At 37.0% G+C, this 20,000-nt stretch overlaps 2 protein-coding genes and 3 non-coding genes across 8 annotated transcripts in view; all 5 read right to left on the bottom strand.

Annotated features, from left to right (window-relative positions):
- Nucleotides 1-963: 963 nt before the first annotated feature.
- On the bottom strand, nt 964-4,867 carry nkx6.1 (NK6 homeobox 1). Its single transcript, XM_051877783.1, has 3 exons — nt 2,921-4,867; nt 2,608-2,780; nt 964-1,916 (listed from the first exon to the last, which is right to left on the bottom strand). The coding sequence occupies exons 1-3, from the start codon at nt 3,456-3,458 to the stop codon at nt 1,671-1,673; spliced, it is 957 nt and encodes a 318-aa protein (XP_051733743.1). The 5' UTR covers nt 3,459-4,867; the 3' UTR covers nt 964-1,670.
- Nucleotides 4,868-5,818: 951 nt separating this feature from the next.
- The window catches only part of rpl17 (ribosomal protein L17), a 268,902-nt gene continuing 254,720 nt past the window's right edge, over nt 5,819-20,000 (bottom strand). For 2 of the 4 annotated variants that reach the window (XM_051877802.1, XM_051877803.1), the window contains exons 2-7: nt 9,087-9,136; nt 8,971-9,011; nt 7,213-7,347; nt 6,461-6,559; nt 6,109-6,300; nt 5,819-5,899 (exon numbers count right to left, since the gene is read on the bottom strand). In XM_051877802.1, coding sequence (XP_051733762.1) covers nt 5,852-5,899; nt 6,109-6,300; nt 6,461-6,559; nt 7,213-7,347; nt 8,971-9,011; nt 9,087-9,126 — 555 coding nt within the window. In that variant the 5' untranslated portion in view covers nt 9,127-9,136 and the 3' untranslated portion in view covers nt 5,819-5,851. Of the gene's footprint in view, nt 5,900-6,108; nt 6,301-6,460; nt 6,560-7,212; nt 7,348-8,970; nt 9,012-9,086; nt 9,137-9,628; nt 9,723-20,000 lie in introns of those variants that run through there. The other 2 variants (XM_051877801.1, XM_051877804.1) reach the window with 2 other exon arrangements.
- LOC127504392 (small nucleolar RNA SNORD58) lies at nt 5,995-6,062 on the bottom strand. Its single transcript, XR_007927361.1, has one exon. It is a non-coding gene; the product is annotated as a small nucleolar RNA SNORD58 (small nucleolar RNA).
- LOC127504391 (small nucleolar RNA SNORD58) lies at nt 7,094-7,158 on the bottom strand. The gene has a single exon (XR_007927360.1). It is a non-coding gene; the product is annotated as a small nucleolar RNA SNORD58 (small nucleolar RNA).
- LOC127504393 (small nucleolar RNA SNORD58) lies at nt 7,447-7,514 on the bottom strand. The gene has a single exon (XR_007927362.1). It is a non-coding gene; the product is annotated as a small nucleolar RNA SNORD58 (small nucleolar RNA).

Here is a 20,000-nt window from a genome sequence, read left to right as displayed (position 1 = left end):
AAACTATTTCGTTCTTTTGGCAACCCCATGGACCCTTATTGTTATAATCTGAGTTGCGCATCAAAATCTAAATAATTAAATTAGAAAAAACGAACAAATGTGTAAAAAATAAATACATTTAGAGTGTTTTTAAAATTCTTTTTTTTTTTTTTTTAGTTTAACTGTAGGTCTATCTACAATGATAAATGTAGGCTAACGTAATAGATGATGCTGGATTGAAAATGAAAGGATTCATTTTGGTTGATAACCTGTGGAGAAGCACTGGACCTGGTGTCCTTCAAAAATAGTTTCAAAATAAAGCTCAAAAACATTTTCTGATAGTACAACTGTGAATGGTGCATCATCTCACCTTATAAATTAAAAATATCTGTTGGTTTGTTGAGAACAAATCGGTTGAGTGATTTCCAATTTCCAAAGAACATGGCGATCTAATCGCGCGAATCAGCTGACATATTGAAGCTGTGACGCGATCAGCTGAAGACCACCAAAAAACCGCTTTCTACTTCCATTATCCCGCCAGTTATGCCAATAGCCTTTTTATTGACATTTCTCAATGAACGAAAAATCTAGTAAATTAGTGTAAGAGTCTTTATAATAAAACAATTAGGTAGGTAAAATATGTGTTCACACAGAGCAATAACACATAACATGCTTATTCAATTACTAAAATAAAACACATCGTTGTGTTGATATTGTCGAATAACGAATAATAATACAAATTATTTATATAGGCCTATATATAAAATACATTTGATCAAGCGTTGCCATGTCGATAGCTAAAGTGAGACAACTTCTTACCGAAGCGAAATACTCAATAATTGATCAATCATCGGCAAGCATATTTATTTATACTTGAAAACTTTGTTGTAGTTTATTCACAAAATATTTATATTCGATTTAATAATAACAGAAAGAAAAAAATATCTCATATGTTTAACATTTTATTAAATAAAAGTGCAATACACAACCTGCAAGGCGCATTATGCAGGATTCAAACACTGTTACAAACTTAAAATATCATAAATTAATCATGAAAAAAAATTAAAGAAACATTCTAACATTGGGAGACGAACACTATGCATTATATTACAAATATATGGTTAGGTGTTTGTTTATATTTACACTTGTTATGGCCAGATCAATCTTTTGACTGAGCCTCAATTTAGCCTGTCGCTTAGCCTGGTCTTTAACCATCAGTGGTATATATAAAATTATTCTATATTTCCATGGTTGATTATTTTTAAGGACCAAAGGGCTGAGGCAACTTGTATCCAATGAAAAAAACCAATAACTCAGGGTGATAAGCAGCTATACAAATTAATGATATGAAAATGCAAATCACAAAGCCTAAACCAAAAATTAAACTCAGGCGAAGTGAACGAATTCTGCCATGTTTACTATTCAAAATATTTTACACATAAATATTCACAGTAATATAATTCCTATGCGATACAACTCACGCTGTTAATTTACAAAAAAATGTACCGTTGTCTTTACGTTGAATTGTGTCTATTGCAGACACTGATGCACGTTCAGATCCACCAATAGTGCATATTCCTCTGATTTGCATCCTTCCTCTCAAACCAGAGCTCAAACTTGGTGAAAAACAGTAGCCTACATTATTTTTGACACTTCTTGAAGAATTTGACAACCCATCTCCCGCTTCCATTTTACGAGCTTTCGTTTTCCGATGTGTGGATGATAAGAGCTGAGTTTGGTTTGTGTTTTTTCAGTAACTGCGTTATTTTTTCATCGTCCGAGTTTGGGTCTAAAGGTTTGTTGTAGTCGTCGTCGTCGTCTTCGTTTTCCGAGGCCCCTTTCAGCCTTTCGGTCTCTGAATCTTGTTTTTTCTTCGCCGAGGCCATTTCAGCCGCGTGCCGTTTTCTCCATTTTGTTCTTCGGTTTTGAAACCACACCTTTACAATTGAAAATGAGATAAAAACGTATTGTAATCCACACAGAAATGATGATTTATCTCAATCAAAAAGGCAGCATACAAAATAGGAATTATAACAACATGTCTCCCAGAAACATTTAATGATGTCAAACAAATTAAACAGATTTTTTCCCGCATAACCAGAAAAGGCTGATGTTAAAAAATATATAGGCTATTGAATAGAGCTCTTCACATATGGCTATCTGTATCCTAACCTCCTTCACTCCAAGTCAATATTCGTTGAATAAATAAGATATTGAATCATATTTAAACTATATCAACGGGGAAAAAATGAAAAACTGTTAAAAAACTGTAGCCTAATTTAATAACAATAATTGCAATAAAACAATTGCAGTGGTGCACACTGCAATTTTAAACAAAATTATTTGTTTTATGATAACTTCATGAGTGAATAACTTTGATGTGGATGAAAATAATAGAAATTAAAACGCATTTTTGCAACGTTGCATTAAATTTAAATACATTGCTGTAGAAAAATAAATATGTAGGCCTATATATAAAAGTTGTAAATTAACAGATATAGGAAGGTTTGAATAAACACATTTATTAAGCTTATCCCACATCTAATTCTCCTTTTTAATAGGCCAGCTAAACATTGAATTAATTAATATGTTTTCCTTCTCATACATAAACTATTAGGACTGTCTTACCTTGACTTGGCTCTCTGTCATTCCTAAAGAGTAGGCCAACCGTGCTCTCTCAGGTCCAGCTAAATATTTCGTTTGCTCGAATGTTTTTTCCAGAGCAAAAATTTGCTGCCCGGAAAACGTTGGTCGCGTGTGTTTCCTTTTCCCATCTTTGTCCAGCAGCACTGAGTTTTGATCTGTATAGGGAGGCAAAATAGAAAATCATGTTATAATTATGTTTTTGCTTATTTTAAACAAGTAATATTTTGTATGAGTAGCCTAACCTATCGTTAAACAGTCTTCATGAAAGTTAATCACGAATTAGTTGAGCACTTACGTGGTGAACATGCAAATCTGGCGTCTCTCCAGTGTGGGCTTTGCATAACTCCAGGCCAGAATATCGGGGTTCTGCCTGGAAGGTCTGTCAGAGGTTTCGGATAGCGAGCCACCGCCACGGCCGCGGCACTGGGGCTGAAATACAGCCCTGGAGGAGGCGGTGGACTCAGGCTGCTGAAACGGGGCAGTCCAGACAAGATTCCAGCGGGAGAAGATGCCGCAGCCGCTCCGGTGACCACCGAGGGTCGACTGAGGATGTCGTTTATTCCGTGAGGTGTAGCGATCGCGCACTGCTGGGGTGATCCAAGAGTTGAAAGTCCAGTGGATGTTTTGATCCCCGGGGACGAAACGGGGATACCACCTGGATTCGGAGAGGTAGCTGTCGGTGAAGTGGAGGATGCAGGTCCAGTGGAAGATAACGGGTAGGCTGGGTAAAGTGGTGTCTTCATTTCGGTCATACTGTGTAAAGCAGCCAAAGGTGGGGTATTGAGTAGGAAAGCGCTCTGGCGAGACCCGTCCATTTGCCCCACCGCTAACATAACCAAGAGACTATAACTTTAACTAAATATTGCGCAAAAAGGAAAGACGGTAAAAGAAAAACGTTAAAAACAAACGTAGAACACTGAATGAGAGGGAGAAAAGAAAACAAAAATACCGCACGCTCTCAAGCCTTCAGATAAAAAGTAATTTCTCTAAAAAATCCCCATCAGATGTACCGAAGCTTCAAACCCATCTCCTCTGGCAAAATCCATTCCCTTCTTTCAGATCTTGCAAATATGGCATGATACAACAGAGCGCCGTCCTTTCAAAGATGTAGTGTTATGAAATCTATAAATAAAAAGAGAGTCTTTCTGGGTAGTTCACATGAAGATCTGGAAGATAATAAAACATTTTCATCAACCTGCTGTCTTTTGCTGCAAAAAGTCAAAACTTTGAGAGCGTGCCTGGGAAAGTAGAGGGGCTCGGTGGGATGTGATTGGCTAAGCCCGGAGGTGACGTGGTCCGTGTCAGCTGAGTGGCTCTGTCTGAACTGAATTTAGGAGTCTGTCCTCATTGGTTCTCATTTGCACATTAAAAGAGCTGCCATCCGACCCACTATTAAATACAAAAAAGGGACAAAATCAATCTAGTCAATTTGAGATCTATTTCTTAAATAAAGGGGCATCTGCATGCGTGCCGGTCATGTGAGGCAGTCGGATATCTTATGAGCTTAAAAGTCTCTGTGGACAGCGCTTAAACACTCCAGATAAATCACAACACAATCACAGAATGATGAAGCTTGAATAACCACTATCATTTTACTTCAACTTAGAGCTCCAAGGTAAATGTATTTATCACATTCTCTTCAAAACCTTCTGCCACTTTTTTTTTTCAATTTGATATTGGAGTTGTTGTTATTGGCATTTGGCAGATTATTTTATTATTTGGTGTATTCTAAATAAACTAAGCGCCATGTGAATAAAAGTGAAATATTAGAAAGTCACAGCTGCAGCTTAAAGCTTCTGTATTTCTCCCTATGCTTATATACCAGCCACTGAACAGAAGGCTGTACATCAAGATATGCTATTTGGATAATCTAATTTACAAAACACAATCATCATTAAAAAGGAAGAGGCTGACTTGTTACAGAATATTATTCAAATAAGTTATGCAAGACAACCAAAGGGAAACTATTTTTGTGTCATTATGTACTGATGCAGTGTCAATGCTGCCCTAGTCCATCTAAGGTTTATAACCTAATGCAAAAGGGCTAATCGTTGCACCATCTAGTGGTCAAAGAGTGAAATAGCATATACTGGGATGTGGCAACTAATGCAACCCTCCGGTTGCATTAAAAATTCCCTAATTCATGTTTACAGCGGTATATTCGCATATTTGCATAGAACATCTACCTCTCTATTCAAAGATTTACAAAAGCTATCAGTAACAAATATGTATATACTACTGTATAATAGTGCATAATTTTATTGAAAAATAGGCTCAATTATTTGAGGAATATAAACTCAAAAAAACAAACATGCAAAATATCCCAAGATGAAGAGCAGTGGAATTCACAAGTTTTAAATTTAACTCAAGAAAAAAAAAGCATTAATTTAATTTGACTATTATATATATATATATATATATATATATAAAAAACTCTTGCCACCATTATTTTGCGTTCACGTGGACAGATTGGCGGTGCTGCAGCGCCCTCTAATGTTCAACCTAGCGTCATGTCTTCTGGTACTAAATTGCACGGAGATCGTGCAAGAACACCAAAGCGGTTAATAAGTGAGGTAATATTCAATTTCATCTATATACAAATAAAAATGTCAGTTTGTTTTGCTATAACATACCTGTCATCAGGCATATTCTGGTTGACATTTTAATGACTGTATTAGTCGTCAACATTTGATTATACAAGAACGCACTTAAAACTATTGAGAATCAAATAAATTAGACTATTAATGAAACCATCAAGGTTTTATATCAAACTCTGATCCTTAACCAACCACCAAGCCAATCGCCACAAGACATTTTTCCCCAAAGGACACTCAAAGATCTCAACTCAAGATAGAAAAGTACACAAACACACACTGTAAAGAATGATTTAAACTGAATAAAGCAACCAGTTTGGGTTCTTTTTGTTTAATGCACTGTTTATTACTCAAATAAATAGGCTATTTTTCAATTTTTGGGCTTCTGATTAAGCCCATAGGCAGAAGTGCTAGTGTTCTGCTCTTCAAATAACCCAAGCTTTGCTTTATACTGATATTGTTTCTGCTCGACACTGAAGGAGCAAAGAATGCTCAGACCATTTTTCTCTCCTAAAATGACAGTTAAAGCACAAGCTTACTTGAGCATCATGCCTTTAAGTAAAATAAATAACTGAAAATACAAAAAAGAAGCAGAGTCATTGTGTAGTACGAATGTTGGACTTTATTTACATTTACTCCCGAGCCATAAGCTTTTGCTTCTTCAGTTTCTTCTGAGAAATCTGCAGAGAGACAGAAAACAAACATTGGTTAATGTGCATTCACCAAGAGCAGTCACTAATAAATTCCTCCACACAACTCTATTTAATGCACAATGGCTGCTCAGAAAACAACGCATTCTTTTCATTATTAATCCAAAGGTGTCCTAAGAGGTCATCATAACAGCCAAGAGAACAGTTTGTTAAAGTCTTCTTTATATTAACAATCACACCTTTTTCTTCTGAGACACCTCCTCCTCTGGCTTGGGAACGATCTGTTCCTTCTCAGTGAGGATCATTTCGATGTGGCATGGGGAGCTCATGTAGGGGTTGATGCGTCCATGGGCACGGTAAGTACGCCTACGCATCTTTGGGGCCTTGTTCACCTGGATGTGCTCAATCACCAGAGAGTCCACATCCAAACCCTACAGGATCACAATGTGGGATGAAATAAAGCCATGATGCTAACAGTAGTAAAGCTGCATTCATGCAAGCCAGTTTATGGTCACAAACTGAAGCCACAATGCTGCCTAAATTATAAGTTGAATTGATTTATCCAAAGTGTAATTGTTCATAAGGTCATACCTTGAGCTCAGCGTTGCTTTCTGCATTCTTCAGCATGTGGAGCAGGAACTCTGCGCTCTTCTTGGGCCAGCGTCCCTGAGTCCAGTTATGCTGCTTGGCCTAAAAATGGAAAATAACGACACCAGTAAGCAAAAACATTCTTAAATTTCACTTAGAGCTACAATTCTGTTCTAAAGTTTGGGGTTACGTTTTTTTTTTTTTTTTTAAATAAAATTTTATTAAATTTTTTTTTTTTAAATAATCAGCAAGGATGTGTTAAAATGTGACAGTCAAGACTTCATAATGTTACAAAAGCATTTTTGAACCTTCTATTTGTTTAAAAAAAAAAAAAAAAATCATGGTTCCCACAAAAATTTAAGCAGCACTGTTTTTAACATTAAGAACTGATTGAGCAATAAATCAGCATATCAGAATGATTTCTGAAGGATCATGTGACACTGAAGACTGGAGTAATGATGCTGAAAATTTAGCTTTGATATCACAGAAATAAGTTAAATATATTGAATTAAGTTTAATTATAATATTTTACAACAGTACATTTTGACTATTGACCAAATAAATACAACCTGAAGTGTAAAAGACTTTAATTTCCCCTTTTACACAAAAACCAAACTTTTGAACGTTATTGTACATGTTGCTCAGAATAGATTATTTTTCATGGTGAACTCCAAAGGTGTCCTAAGATGTCATCATAGCAACATGGACAGAATGGTTTTAAAAGGCAGCTTTAAATGAATAGGACAAAACCTCACCTGAGCACAACGGCCAACACCACCATTGTAACGACGGAAGGGAACACACTGGTGCTTGACCATCACATCCTTCAGGTACTTGTTAGCCTTGCGGATGTGCATGCCTTTGATGGCCTGGGCGGTCTCACGGGTGTTCTGAGGGGGGGAAACAGCAAGACAACACTTAATGAAAGTCCACTCCAAGTAAATTAGCCTCCATCGGCACTTAAAAAAAAAAAAAAAAATAGAAATGTGGCTGCTCAGAATATACTTGATTCTTTTCATGATTAATAAAAAGGTGTCCTAAGATGTCATCATTGCAGCCACAGTGCATATGCTATTCTATTCAGGTATGGAGTGCAAAAGATGAGTATTTTCAGGTAGGAATCCCATTCATTTTTTGTATGAAGCAAATAACCATAAAGCCACTCTAACCCTAAAGGCACAATATGTAGTTTTCGTCGCTAGACATCGCCTATTCAAAACAAAGGTGTAGCTTGATGACGCCGAGATTGAGCTCAGAATCATGGGAGTTGTCTTCACCTCACAGCCGGTAGAAAAGAATCTGATGGGATTCATGTTCATGGATGAGATTATTATCGTTACTATAGTATGAAGCAGAGCAGGACCCAGTGCTGCGAGAGCAGAAACGAGGCAGCTGGAGCAATTGCTAATGAGAGACGAGCGCAACACATGGCTGGAGAGCAGAGGAACTTTAATTATGCCGCAGTCGCCGCTTCTACTTCTTCCGGTCAAGCATATGTGGGGTAACGCAGCACTGTTTTATATTATTAGATACATTTGAGTGTTGAAAATGATACTATAACATTACTCTGTGCATTCACTCGCAGCTGCTATGAGACACTTGTTGCACACTGCAGTAAGCTAGATCGATATTAGAATCATTAATATAATCAAAACGAGATTTAAACAAGACTGTGTTCAGCTATATAGCGATGACTAGTTTTTCTGTCTATAAATGTATCCAAACAATTGTTGCCTTGGCTAATAAAATACAGTATATTAAAGAGTCTTTGGTTTTTCCATAGTTTCTACAAAATAAAACTGGAAATCAAGGGTAACGCAGGTATGTCACCACTGAGGTGTCCTGGTCAAAATTGCTTATTTCTCTGGATTTAAACATGCTTGGAAACATCTGGGATAATGTAAGTAAAGTCAACAAAATATATAATGCTATTCAAGTGGTTTTTGGATATTTTAATCCAAAAGTCATACATGTGCCTTTAAAAAAAAGTTTAAATTAAGAAATACACCACCAATGAACATGAAATAGCTATTTGAATTATCCATACAATGCACTACCAATACCAAGGAAACTCAAGTCACACCAAAGGATAAAGCACTGGCTGCATCCCAAATCACATTCTTCCCTACTGTGATAGGCGAAAAACAACGTGACAAATGCAAAAAGTACCCAGATGCAATTTCAGATACAGCCACTGCCTTTATTAAACATTTTTGTATTTTGCAATCAACTTAAGATGTATGTTTTTATAAATGCCAGTTATCCAACAGCTTCGTTGGAGCTATATAGTTCATTACTCAAACTCAATGCATAAAATGCTTTATGCTTTCTATTGAGAAAATTAATGGGGAAAAATACTAAGAGCCTGTTGAAGAACTGGGTGATCACTGTTGCATTTATCAATATTATCTGTGAGCAGTATTTTAAGTTGGTCCACACAGACACTATCACGAAACACGAGCTCTAGAAGCATCATAATTAATGCCCTCTGAGATTGTGACAATAAGTCTTACCTTGAAGTGAACACGAAGGTTTGAACCCCTCGACTTGCATGCTGTAGAACACAAAAACAATTATTTCACGTTCAATACCAAACAGCCATATGCTTAAAAAGTAGCTACCAACTCACATTTAGTCGGGTTCTCTGGGTCGAGAGAGTAGCGGACCATTTTCAGAGATCTACGGAGAAAACGAATGACACCAAATGGTTAGAACAGGCGGAAAAGACATACCAAACTAAAAATACAACTGTTGATAGGAGTCCAGAAAAATAAACCATTATAACACTAGCACACATAGTATGAGCACCGCATGATACGCACATAGATTTTGACAGAAATTGCCATGTCTGGCTACAACTAATATCTAATGAGTTTACAAAACAGTTGTGTCTTTCATTCGTAAGCTCTTAAGCACATGTAGCTACACTCGTGTAGACTAAAGTCCCTGTCCAATGCCTAGACTGGAAAATGGCAGCGCACGGGCGAACATCTATTCACTAACACAACATTACGATTTTTTTCCTTCGGCGACGAGTCATATTCTCTGAGAATGCTAAATACAACTTAAGTAAAAATATCGATGTGATATGTGAACACAAAAGTATATGATGACAGTGATATAAAGGGATTATTTTGAACATCGCTGCACTGGGATTCTAATGGCACTTACGTTTCTCAGGCCGCGGAAGGGAAGAGGAAGTGAAAGGCATTCTGGGAGAACAAATCCGTTCTTACTTCTTCGTGGAACGTCTTCTGTAGCAACGAGCGCTTTGATAAAGTGCTAGCGCCGCCCAGTGGCTGCGCGACCAGTTATTTTTTAAATAAATAAGACATTTATTTTTTAATTATTAAAAAATAATACTTTTATAAATAATTTTTATCTATCAAAAATTTAAATAAACAATACAGTTGCAATACAGAATTTCTGCTGAACGTATGATATGAACATGCTTGTAAATTTCAAATATGCCTAGCTTATAACATCACAGATTTACTCCAATATGCAATTACATTTGGTTGTGAAACAATATCTTTTTGGAAAAGGGCTCTTATAAATCTGTTATAATTATTACAATGAAATGAGAAACATGTTGCTAATGCTAATGTTGCTAATGTTTTTAGTTGGTGAGAGGGAAAGGAGTTGCTGGTAATCAAATCTTTGTTGTTGAAACAACATACCTATTCCAGAAGATATTGCGCCAAGCACAGTTGCAAATTCCCTTGGTGGTATGGGAATATTATATTTTGCCAGAAATTCCTCATGAGTAAAAGAAGACAGTGTGAGATAAGTAATTGGTCCACCAAAACAATATTATTTCTAAACCAATTTTCAAAGATATTTGTATTTCAGAGTATTTGTGAGGTGAAAAGTTGTGTTTGTAAATTAAACTCCATGCTAGAAAAGCTTGACGATGAAGTTTCACAGGTATTTTGTTGATATCAAAGTTGCACAAAATACAAATAGGCTACAAATACAAAACTACCAGGGATTTTCCGACTGGGGAGTTTAAAGTTTAGAGAAAGCAGTGTAAAAAATAATAATAATTAAAATAAGATTTATTATATTTATTAAATAAATAAATAATTTAAAGATAAAATAAATACATGGATTTAAACACATCTAACAGTACAGTACTAAAAACAACATAAGAGAAATTGAATATTTTGCAAATAATATTATAATATAATTTTTTCACAGCATATATTGGTTCTTAATAGGCCTACATGAAAATATAGTTGCCTTTTAAATTTTAGGATGGGGGGCTCTTGCACCAGTGTGGGTGAACATAGTTAATTTAGTTAAGAGCACTTTGGACTACTTGGATTCTTGAAAAATAACATCTTTAAAATATCAAATAAATATTATTTTTTCGATATCTGGCCTGTAATTTTCAAAGGTAGGCTATATATGAATAGTCTGTATAAAAACGGTTGAACTATATATTGAAAAACAATAAACATAAATGAATAGGTGTTACATTTAAGATATAATAATTAAAAAAATTACTCAACTATATAAAATTATCTTTCATCATTATAGGAATATTAAAATAATGTTTACCCCTCTTTCACCGCTAGAGGTCAGCAGAGGACAAAATTACGAATGGTAAAAAAAACACTCCTGGGCCGGTTCTGACGATTTGTGCTAACAGCTAACAGTTTGTTTTGGGTTTTTTGTTGTTGTTGTTGTTGTTGTTGTTGTTGTTTTCAGTCAGAAGATTCCAGTATCCTATTTCGTGCGGTACAAAAAAAGCTGTCAGATGTAGAAGGACAGCGTGAAATGTGTTGGTAGCACAGGAAATAATAACTTATTGTTCCTGTGGGGTGTGGTGGTGTGGTGTGGTGTGGTGTGATATGATATGATAAGAGGCTTAAAGCGATAGTTCACCCAAAAATGAAAATTCTGTCATCGTTCACCCTCAAGTTGTTCCAAACATGTATGAATTTCTTTCTACTGCTGAACACAAAATAAGATATTTTGAAAAATGTTGGTAATCAAACAGGCCCAGCCCAGGGCCCCATTAACTTAATAAAAATACTATGGAAGTCAATGGGGCCCATCAACTGTTTGGTTACCGACATTCTTCAAAATATATTCATTTGTGTCCAGCAGAAGAGAGAAATTCATACAGGTTTGGAACAACTTGAGGGTGAAAGATGACAGAATTTTCTTTTTTTTTTAAATAAACACAATGAAAATATAACATGACCGTAATTAGTTAGGCTATCTTGGTTAACATTTCAGTGCATCTGATTAATCAGAGCATTTAATTAGATCATCCTAGTTAACATTTAATCTATTGATAATACATCTAATAAGCACTTTATTTGAGAAATAGTTACCTAGACAGTTGCTGTTTTTTAACTATTCTAACAAGTACAGAAATGTTTAAGAGGTACAATTGTTCATTTATCTCATGATGAAACTGCACATTGTCATAAGTAGGCTACTTGTTTGGAAAATGAGACTATATGCGACAGCAACTCCACTGCATCAGTCAAAGCATTCATTTGGCACAAAGCACTGGGCAAGAACTCAGAAAACTTTTAAGAAACGTGTAGCCACAGTCAAAAAAACTCAGTATTGCAACCACATTTCCTGTCAAGAGGAATAATGCCAGCTCAATTTTCCCTCTGTGTGTGAAATGAATACTGCACTCTACTGCTACATCAGTCAGACACTTGTCTCCAGTCCTTATTGCAGTGCTTTTATGAGAGATGGTGGATTTGAATGGTCTGTCAGTGGCACAGACGCGTAGATTTTCATAATGTTCCCATTAAGATGCTACTGTTTTTGCTGACCCTTTACCTGCACAGAGGTAACGTATACCCAGCGTGCTTGGAGGAGCCTCTCCCTCTGCAGTATCGAACTGATTCTCTTGTATCCTGCTCGGAAAACTGCTGAAGCTCACATGCAGGTTAAATTACGACGCCCCTTGAGAACAACCCTAGAGCACTCCAGGATGATGTTAATGCTGTGACTGGTCAACGTGTACCCAGCATTACATTACAGCAGATTTGTTAGCCTTGCACAGTCTTGTTCAGTGCGACAACAATATATCGATCCATTAAACCTGCTCCTTTCATATGCTGAGCTCATAAAATATCTTATTTTTTTCTACTATAAATATAGTATTTTGCTATATATTGGATATCTGAATGATGGTGATGTTGCATTACTTTCTGCTTGCTCATATCCTCATTGTACCTTGTCCTTACCTGCCCAAGCATTTTTCCGGCATACTCCTGTTCTTAAATAGGAAACCTCAATATAGTTCAGAGAAACCTTTTATAATTTAATACATTTGTCTTTGTCAGGTAGGAGTTTCTAAGAATTGCACAATCCATTCTAATCACATCTCCTGAAATATCTTGAGCATTTTTCCATTCAATTGATGGCTCTTTATTTGCTGATTCAATTTAGGCCCAGTCTGAAACAAGTCCTCAGTTACTTTCCAGTTCAGTGCATCCCTGGTCACTGGGCTTTTACTACTGGGCGCTTAACTTTTAGGCCACCTGTCAAAACTATAATTTTTGTTTCTTTTTGACAATTTAAGTGCAACTGCCTAGGATTTGAACTTTATAGTGATAATCAAAAGTACAGCAGCCAACAGATTGTATGTGTCTGAAATACATGTACGGGCCTTGTATTCAAAGTGGCTTATAAATAACAGCAGTTGCAGTTTGCATTTGGTCATATATTTGTCACAAAAGTCACATATTTGGATTGTGTGTGCAGACAAGAGAGATTTATTTAGTGAGTTATAGATCAGGCCTATACAGTGTTGTTATCAGTGTTGGGGAAATTTACTTTCACAAATAATGCGTTACAATATTGCGTTACTCCCTAAAAAGTAATTGACCGTTCGCAAAGACCCGGCCCCTTTAGTTACTGTTGCTACGTCCGACGAGCCATGCCGCTCTCTTGCCACACATCATGTTCTCACGCAGTGAAAAATACATTGCGGAGCAAAGAGGACACTGACAACGTATCGACAGACAAGACAGAGCAGGTTACTTTTGATATGAAACAAAGTCTCAAATTTCAAATTTTGTCATATTAAAGTAATTTAAACAATAAATACCGTTTCATGGCTCTTTAATGTGTTGTGACAGATTGCTGTAGTGCCTCAGTTCAAGAGGCTGGTGAACCGATCATCTCTTCCTACTAGTTCATTTATAGTATCAAATAAACATGAATGAACATCATAAGGAATGTTATTTCAACAGCGGAAAGATGTCAGTACACACCATTTTTCAAGTTCAAGTCCACCGACGTTAATCTACTAAATGCCCTGACTGCTTTGTCGGACATAATGGCGAATTCGGCGTTATGATTGGTTAGATCGCCTGTCAATCAAACTACCAGCAAAGGGTCAATTGTGTTACCTAGTTACTTTTTATGGAAAGTAATGCATTACATTCCTTTTGCATTACTTTTTTAATAATAAAAAAGTTCTATTTTTGGCAAATGTAAAGGCCCTTTCACACCAAAAATTAAGCCTTATAGACTGAAGGAAATGCAAATTCACACCTGTACAGTAGAGGGCGCATCTCAAACTAAATTTTCAGCTGTGCTGCCATTCTGGATTGCAGAAGAAGAAAATTCACCACTTCAGCAATAAAAAAATGAAACACTGTCAAATGCTAAAGTCATTTTTGCGTATTAATATGGTTGAACTGGATTATTGAAGGTCAGCAACAAAGACATTGGTTAACAAAGTGAGATTAAATGCATTAAGTATATATGTATTATCAACACATTAATGCGAGTTACGTAATCAAATTACTAGTAACTAGTAAAGTAACGCATTACTTTTAAATTTACAACAAAATATCTGAGTTACTTTTTCAAATAAGTAACACAGGTTAATTTGTTTTCCCATTCATTGACTGACAGCTCTCCTGTCCCCAAGTTGAGAGAAATCGGGAGTGCAGAGGCGTTGTGTGCGCCATGTGAACATGATGGTTATTCTAGATTAGTTCTAGATTAATGTGAGAATACATTTACACATTCACTTCTTCTTCTGTGTCCTATTCCTGTTCTGTATTCCAGAATGGCAGCACAGCTGAAAGGCTTGTTTGTTTGAGCTGCGCCCTCTACTGTACATGTGTATCTACATGTACATGCTTTTCCTTCAGCCTGACGCTTATTCATTTGACTTTGGGTGTGAAAGGGCCATAACATTTGCCAAAAATATAACTTTTTGTTGTTGTTATAAAAACAAACAAACAGCCCAGATGAGAAAAAATAATGCAAAAGTAACGTAATGCATTACTTCCATAAAAAGTAACTAAGTAACGCATTCAGTTACTTTTTTAGGGAGTAATGCAATATTGTAATGCATTACTTTTAAAAGTAACTTTCCCCAACACTGTGTATTATTTAACAGTTAATTATTGCTGGTTACAATAACCATCATGTTTACACAGCGCACACAACACCTCTGCACTTACTCCCGATTTCTCTCAACATGGTGACCGAAGAGGTGTCAGTCAATTAATGGGAAAACAAAGTAACTTGCATTACTTATTTGAAAAAGTAACTCAGATATTTTGTTGTAAAGTAATGCATTACTTTACTTGTTACTTTAAAAAAGTAATCTGATCATGTAACTCATGTTACTTGTAATGCATTACCCCCAACACTGCTGTTTTTTAACTAAAACTATTAAAATCATCTTTGTTAACTGAAATAAAGTGAAAAAAAGTCAATACACTGCCTTGACAACTAACTGAAGTTGAAGTTGAAGTACTGAAATTCCTAAAACTAAAGCTGAAATAAAACATAAAGATGAATAGAAATATTAAAAAGCAATTAATAAACACACAACAATATAGGCTACTAAAACGTAATTAAATATAACTGAACGATAAAATAAAAACTGTTAAATGTCAGTTAAAATGATAACTGAAAATATAAAAATAAACGCTCATTTAAATTATTAATAAATACTATAATAGTATATAAATAAAATGACACTGGTTCTATGTGAAAAATGCAAATGTAATATAATAAGATATATTAATAGTATATGAAGATTATAATATTTATTTTATATTATATAAATAAATCATATTTATATTATAAAATACATTTTCTTTGCAGCAAAATGCAATTCAGCCTTGTTTAATGTTTTATGCTAGTTTATGCTTCAATAAATCAATGAATTCAAGCCATTCTTCTTGAAGCATAAAAAGGATAGAATTATTAAAAAGATATCTTTTTTGCAGCAAGTGGCAATTTAGCCTTGTTTAATGTTTTATGCAAGTTAGTTAGATTAGGCAACACTGTTGTGATGTGATTGGCCATCTTAGGTCCCAAATTGCTTTTTCAAATCCATCCCAGCATGAAGAACCGAGAACTGTGTTTCTCCTCCTGTGAGAGGGCAGTGGGTTAGAGAGCTCTGATTAATCAGGGGCCTGAGGGAGGACAGTCATGCAAGCAAGAGTAAGATGTTAGAGAGAGCATGTGGGTTATGAATTACGCTCCTGTGTAAATGTACAAGCCTTAAGTGCCTGAGTGACTGTCGGTGCAATGAATTGTGATGAAGTGATCCTTGGGTGTGTTGCAGCAGCGTGACTCGCGAGGTGTGCTCTTCCTCTCGGCATCTCTCTTCCTCTCCCTCCTCCTCACTGCAGATAACTAGAGAGTGATCAAGAGGAGGGGTGAGACTTTTGGAAAAGGAGAGACTGCAGTACTGCAGAAGCTGGGCGTTGGCTGTGAATTTGAGGAGAGGGAGTAATGCAAGATGGTGAACAAATGAGGCCCAGTGGAACAACTGAATGTAAAAGAGGAGATAAAACAAGAAGAATTTAATGTGAGAGGGAGAGAGAGACTGAGAGAGCTAAGGAGGGGTTGTATTAACACTTCAGTACTGCTGTGAAAAGACTGCAACTGACATCTTTGAGTCAACAGTTAATGGGCATGTAATTGCTTATTGATGATTTTCACTGACTTTTTTCACCTTTGGGGTATTAGTTAACCATTTACATACTGTGGGACAAGATGCATGTAATAAAATGAACTAAAGCAATTGAACTTATCACATTTATACACATATTCACTTCAACATTTGATTGGAAAGATTCTTTGCATCGCAAAAAAAAGATGTATAAAACTCCAAGCTGTGATGAAACGATCCAATGGGAAAAAATGCCTCAGATCAACACTATGATGTCATAAATAGTTATTTATTATTGGAAATTACATAATTAAAACAATATTTAGCATGGTATTGAAGAATAATTACGAAAATTATAGAATAAATAGGCTACATAAATGAATAAATTAATAAAGAAATAAATAAGAAAGAAGGAAAAACAAGCTTGTATAAAACCCACAGTTGTGAAGAAAATATCCCTAACAATGAAGAACTGTCTCAAAACGAACAGTATGATGTCAGAAAAAGTATATTTATTATTGATAAGTGCATAAATAAATAACAATCAGCATGGCACTGGAGGAAAATACATTAAAAAATATAAAACTAAATATTTTATACTCAGAAATAAAAACAAGGTTGTTGTTATTCTTATTTGTGAGTTTAAGAGGTGTATAATTTGGGATATTTAAAAAATATAATTTATTTCTATTTAATTATATATGTTCAAACTATGCAATAGTGTTTCTTAACTATGCGGCATGAAATTCTGGAAGTTTCTGCAACACTTGAGGGATTTTACCAGCACAGGGGTTTGGTGAGGAAAAAGGGAAGCTTTGTGTTTCTCGATTACTAATAGCTGCGTTTAGAGTTTTAAATATTTAATGAGAGGAATCTGCAGAGACTAGAGTAGATGCCTGCATTCATCATACTGCAGGAGATGCTTGGGGACATTAGCAAAGGGCTTTTCATCAAGGACTTGGGCCGATCTCATGAGGTCCACCCAATTGTGCCATGAACAGAGCACATTCCTTCACTACCATGCGAGTGTGGAACACATTCAGAGGAGGAGCACAAAGCTCAGATCTCTCCTGAGAGAGAGAGAAAGAAGTGCTCTATGGCCTATGATACTGCCGTGTCTTTGATCTCAAAGCAATGCAGAGTGAATTAAACAGCAGGCAAACTACGTGGGATGAAAGAGAAAAAGTTTTCGCATTTGAAAAAAAAACTCCTTCTTAGAATGGAGCTCCTATTTATATCGTTATGTTCCAGAACTCTAGTGCATTTCTTTGGTGATGCAATACAGAGGCTAGTCAAAGTAGTCAGGCTGTGGAGTCCAAAATCTAATGAAAATCTAATGTAACCTGAGAAGGAATGGAAAGTTCTAAGATTATTAACAATTTAACATTGGTTCAATTGTGTAAACATGATAAGAAATAGTAAATATTCTGCACTATGCTAAATAAGTTGATTGGTCTTGTTCTTGGTTTGGTGATAGGATCCTTGCACTCATGCGTTTGTCTTGTGTTTAAGCAAAGTCCCTTTAAGACAAGTCATTTCACTCGGCAGCCATCTTTGAAACACCTCTCGGGCATTCAAGTGCAGCTCCTATCATATTTGAAATCACCAATGAAATCTAACAACAACTGTCTCATAAATTTTGTTTCTAAACGCTCGAATCATGACAAAAAAATTGTATTTTTCACGCTGGGTCAAGCTAATGCGCATGCGCAATCCTATATGCGCGTCTCTTGTGTCTCATTTCGGAGGCGCGCGTCTGACTGTTTCTATAGGAACCGGAGCTTCTAACAGCCGCTGGGTTTGTTCCATACTCAGAATTTGTGCTCTGCATTTCACCGATCCAAGTGCACACACAGCATTGAGTAATCACACACACGCCGTGAACACACACCCAGAGCAGTGGGCAGCCGTTTTTGCTGTGGCGCCCGAGGAGTGATTGGGGGGGTTAGGTGCCTTGCTTAAGGGCATCTCAGTTGTGGGTAATGAGAGTGGAAGAGAGTGCTGTTCATTCACTCCCCCAACCTACATTTCCTGCCGGTACTAAGACTTGAACCCCCGGCCTTCGGGTTACACTCAGGTACATGACGTAAAATTAGAACAACCTGTGTACCTCCTTGGCTGAATCCCAAATGGCACCCTAAACCCTCACGGTCTTCCTCTGAGTCCACACTTTCGTGATGTAATGCCGCTTTGACTGCCGGGTAAAGTCTTCTGCGTAGCTCGCAAACTTGCAGGCTCAGCTGAAGTGCGCATCGAGGGCGCATAGCGGCCGCAAAGGGGGCACTTGTGAGCACCCTTCTGAAACCTAAAATGATGAATGGGACACCCTACGGTCTCGTGGACTTAACGGACATGCGCATACGGCAGCCATTGTAAGTCCACAAGACCGAAAGTGCATAGAAGTGTGCCATTTGGGATTTAGCCCTTGACTTGTTAATTCTTTGCTCACTGTTTTGCTATTATTTTCGCGCTTCGACTCATTCACTAAACTGAACAGCCAGTCAGAGTTCTCTCTCTCGCCCGTTGGCCCAACGGCGATTCTAGCCTACATGTTGGCTGCATCCGAAAACCTAGGCAGCTGACTTGCTGCCTCGCTGCCCTATCAGGCAATGACTTGTAAGGCAGCGTTTGTGCATGAAGGCACCTCATGAAACTGATTTCGGACAGACTTCTGAGGCCTAATGATCTACAGCAAAACAACGCAAGCATTGGTAACAACTAAACAAATATTTAATTTCTATAGTAGTCATTTCTCGCTAGAAATTACATCAAAAGTGGAAAATGTTGGTCAAAAACATACATTTACACACAAACTAACCAGCAAACGCAACTTTCGGACGCCATCTTTATTTTTCTAGCTCAACTGTCACAGAATGTAAAGCACAGGATTGTGGGATATCAAAGGCAGCGAAGGATACATCTATGCTGCCTTCAAAAATCGATCAGATGAAGGTATCTGAGGAAACAGGAAGTGAAGCTAACATTGAATTCGGACATGCCTTGATGCCTTCCTACCTTGAAATGTGTCATCCAAAGGCAGCATTTTCCAGTTTTCGGACGCAGCCACTATTTTAGGTTTCAGAAGGGTGCTCATGAGTGCCCCCTCTGCCGCCGCCGCTATGTGTACTCGATGCACACTTCAGCTGAGCCAGCAAGTTTGCGAGCTACACAGAAGACTTTACCCAGCAGTCAAAGCGGCATTTCGTCACGAAAGTGCGGACTCAGAGGAAGACCGTGAGGGTTTAGGGTGCCATTTGGGATTCAGCCAAGGAGGTACAGACAGAAGGCTGTTCTAATTTTACGTCATGTACCTGAGTGTAACCTGAAGGCCGGGGGTTCAAGTCTTAGTACCGGCAGGAAATGTAGGTTGGGGGAGTGAATGAACAGCACTCTCTTCCACTCTCATTACCCACAACTGAGGTGCCCTTAAGCAAGGCACCTAACCCCCCCAATCACTCCTCGGGCACCACAGCAAAAACCGTGAGGGTTTAGGGTGCCATTTGGGATTCAGCCTTGGTGTGACCCGGGTTTTAGGGTCCAGTTCTCATTATTAACTAACTATAATTTTGCCTCAATAAACTCCTAATTATTGCTTATTAATAGTAAGTTAGTTAGGAATTTGGTAGGATTAAGGAA

Source organism: Ctenopharyngodon idella, chromosome 21 (genome assembly GCF_019924925.1).
Source record: "Ctenopharyngodon idella isolate HZGC_01 chromosome 21, HZGC01, whole genome shotgun sequence".
NCBI classification, from domain to species: domain Eukaryota; kingdom Metazoa; phylum Chordata; class Actinopteri; order Cypriniformes; family Xenocyprididae; genus Ctenopharyngodon; species Ctenopharyngodon idella.
This window is presented reverse-complemented; position numbering and strand designations above follow the sequence as displayed.

Coding starts and splice junctions, on each gene's coding strand:
- nkx6.1 (XM_051877783.1), bottom strand. CDS start 3,458: ATGTTAGCGGTGGGGCAAATGGACGGGTCTCGCCAGAGCGCTTTCCTA. Junction 2,781..2,920: donor CAGATTTGCATGTTCACCAC/GTAAGTGCTCAA, acceptor CTCCCTATACAG/ATCAAAACTCAGTGCTGCTG. Junction 1,917..2,607: donor TGACAGAGAGCCAAGTCAAG/GTAAGACAGTCC, acceptor TCAATTGTAAAG/GTGTGGTTTCAAAACCGAAG.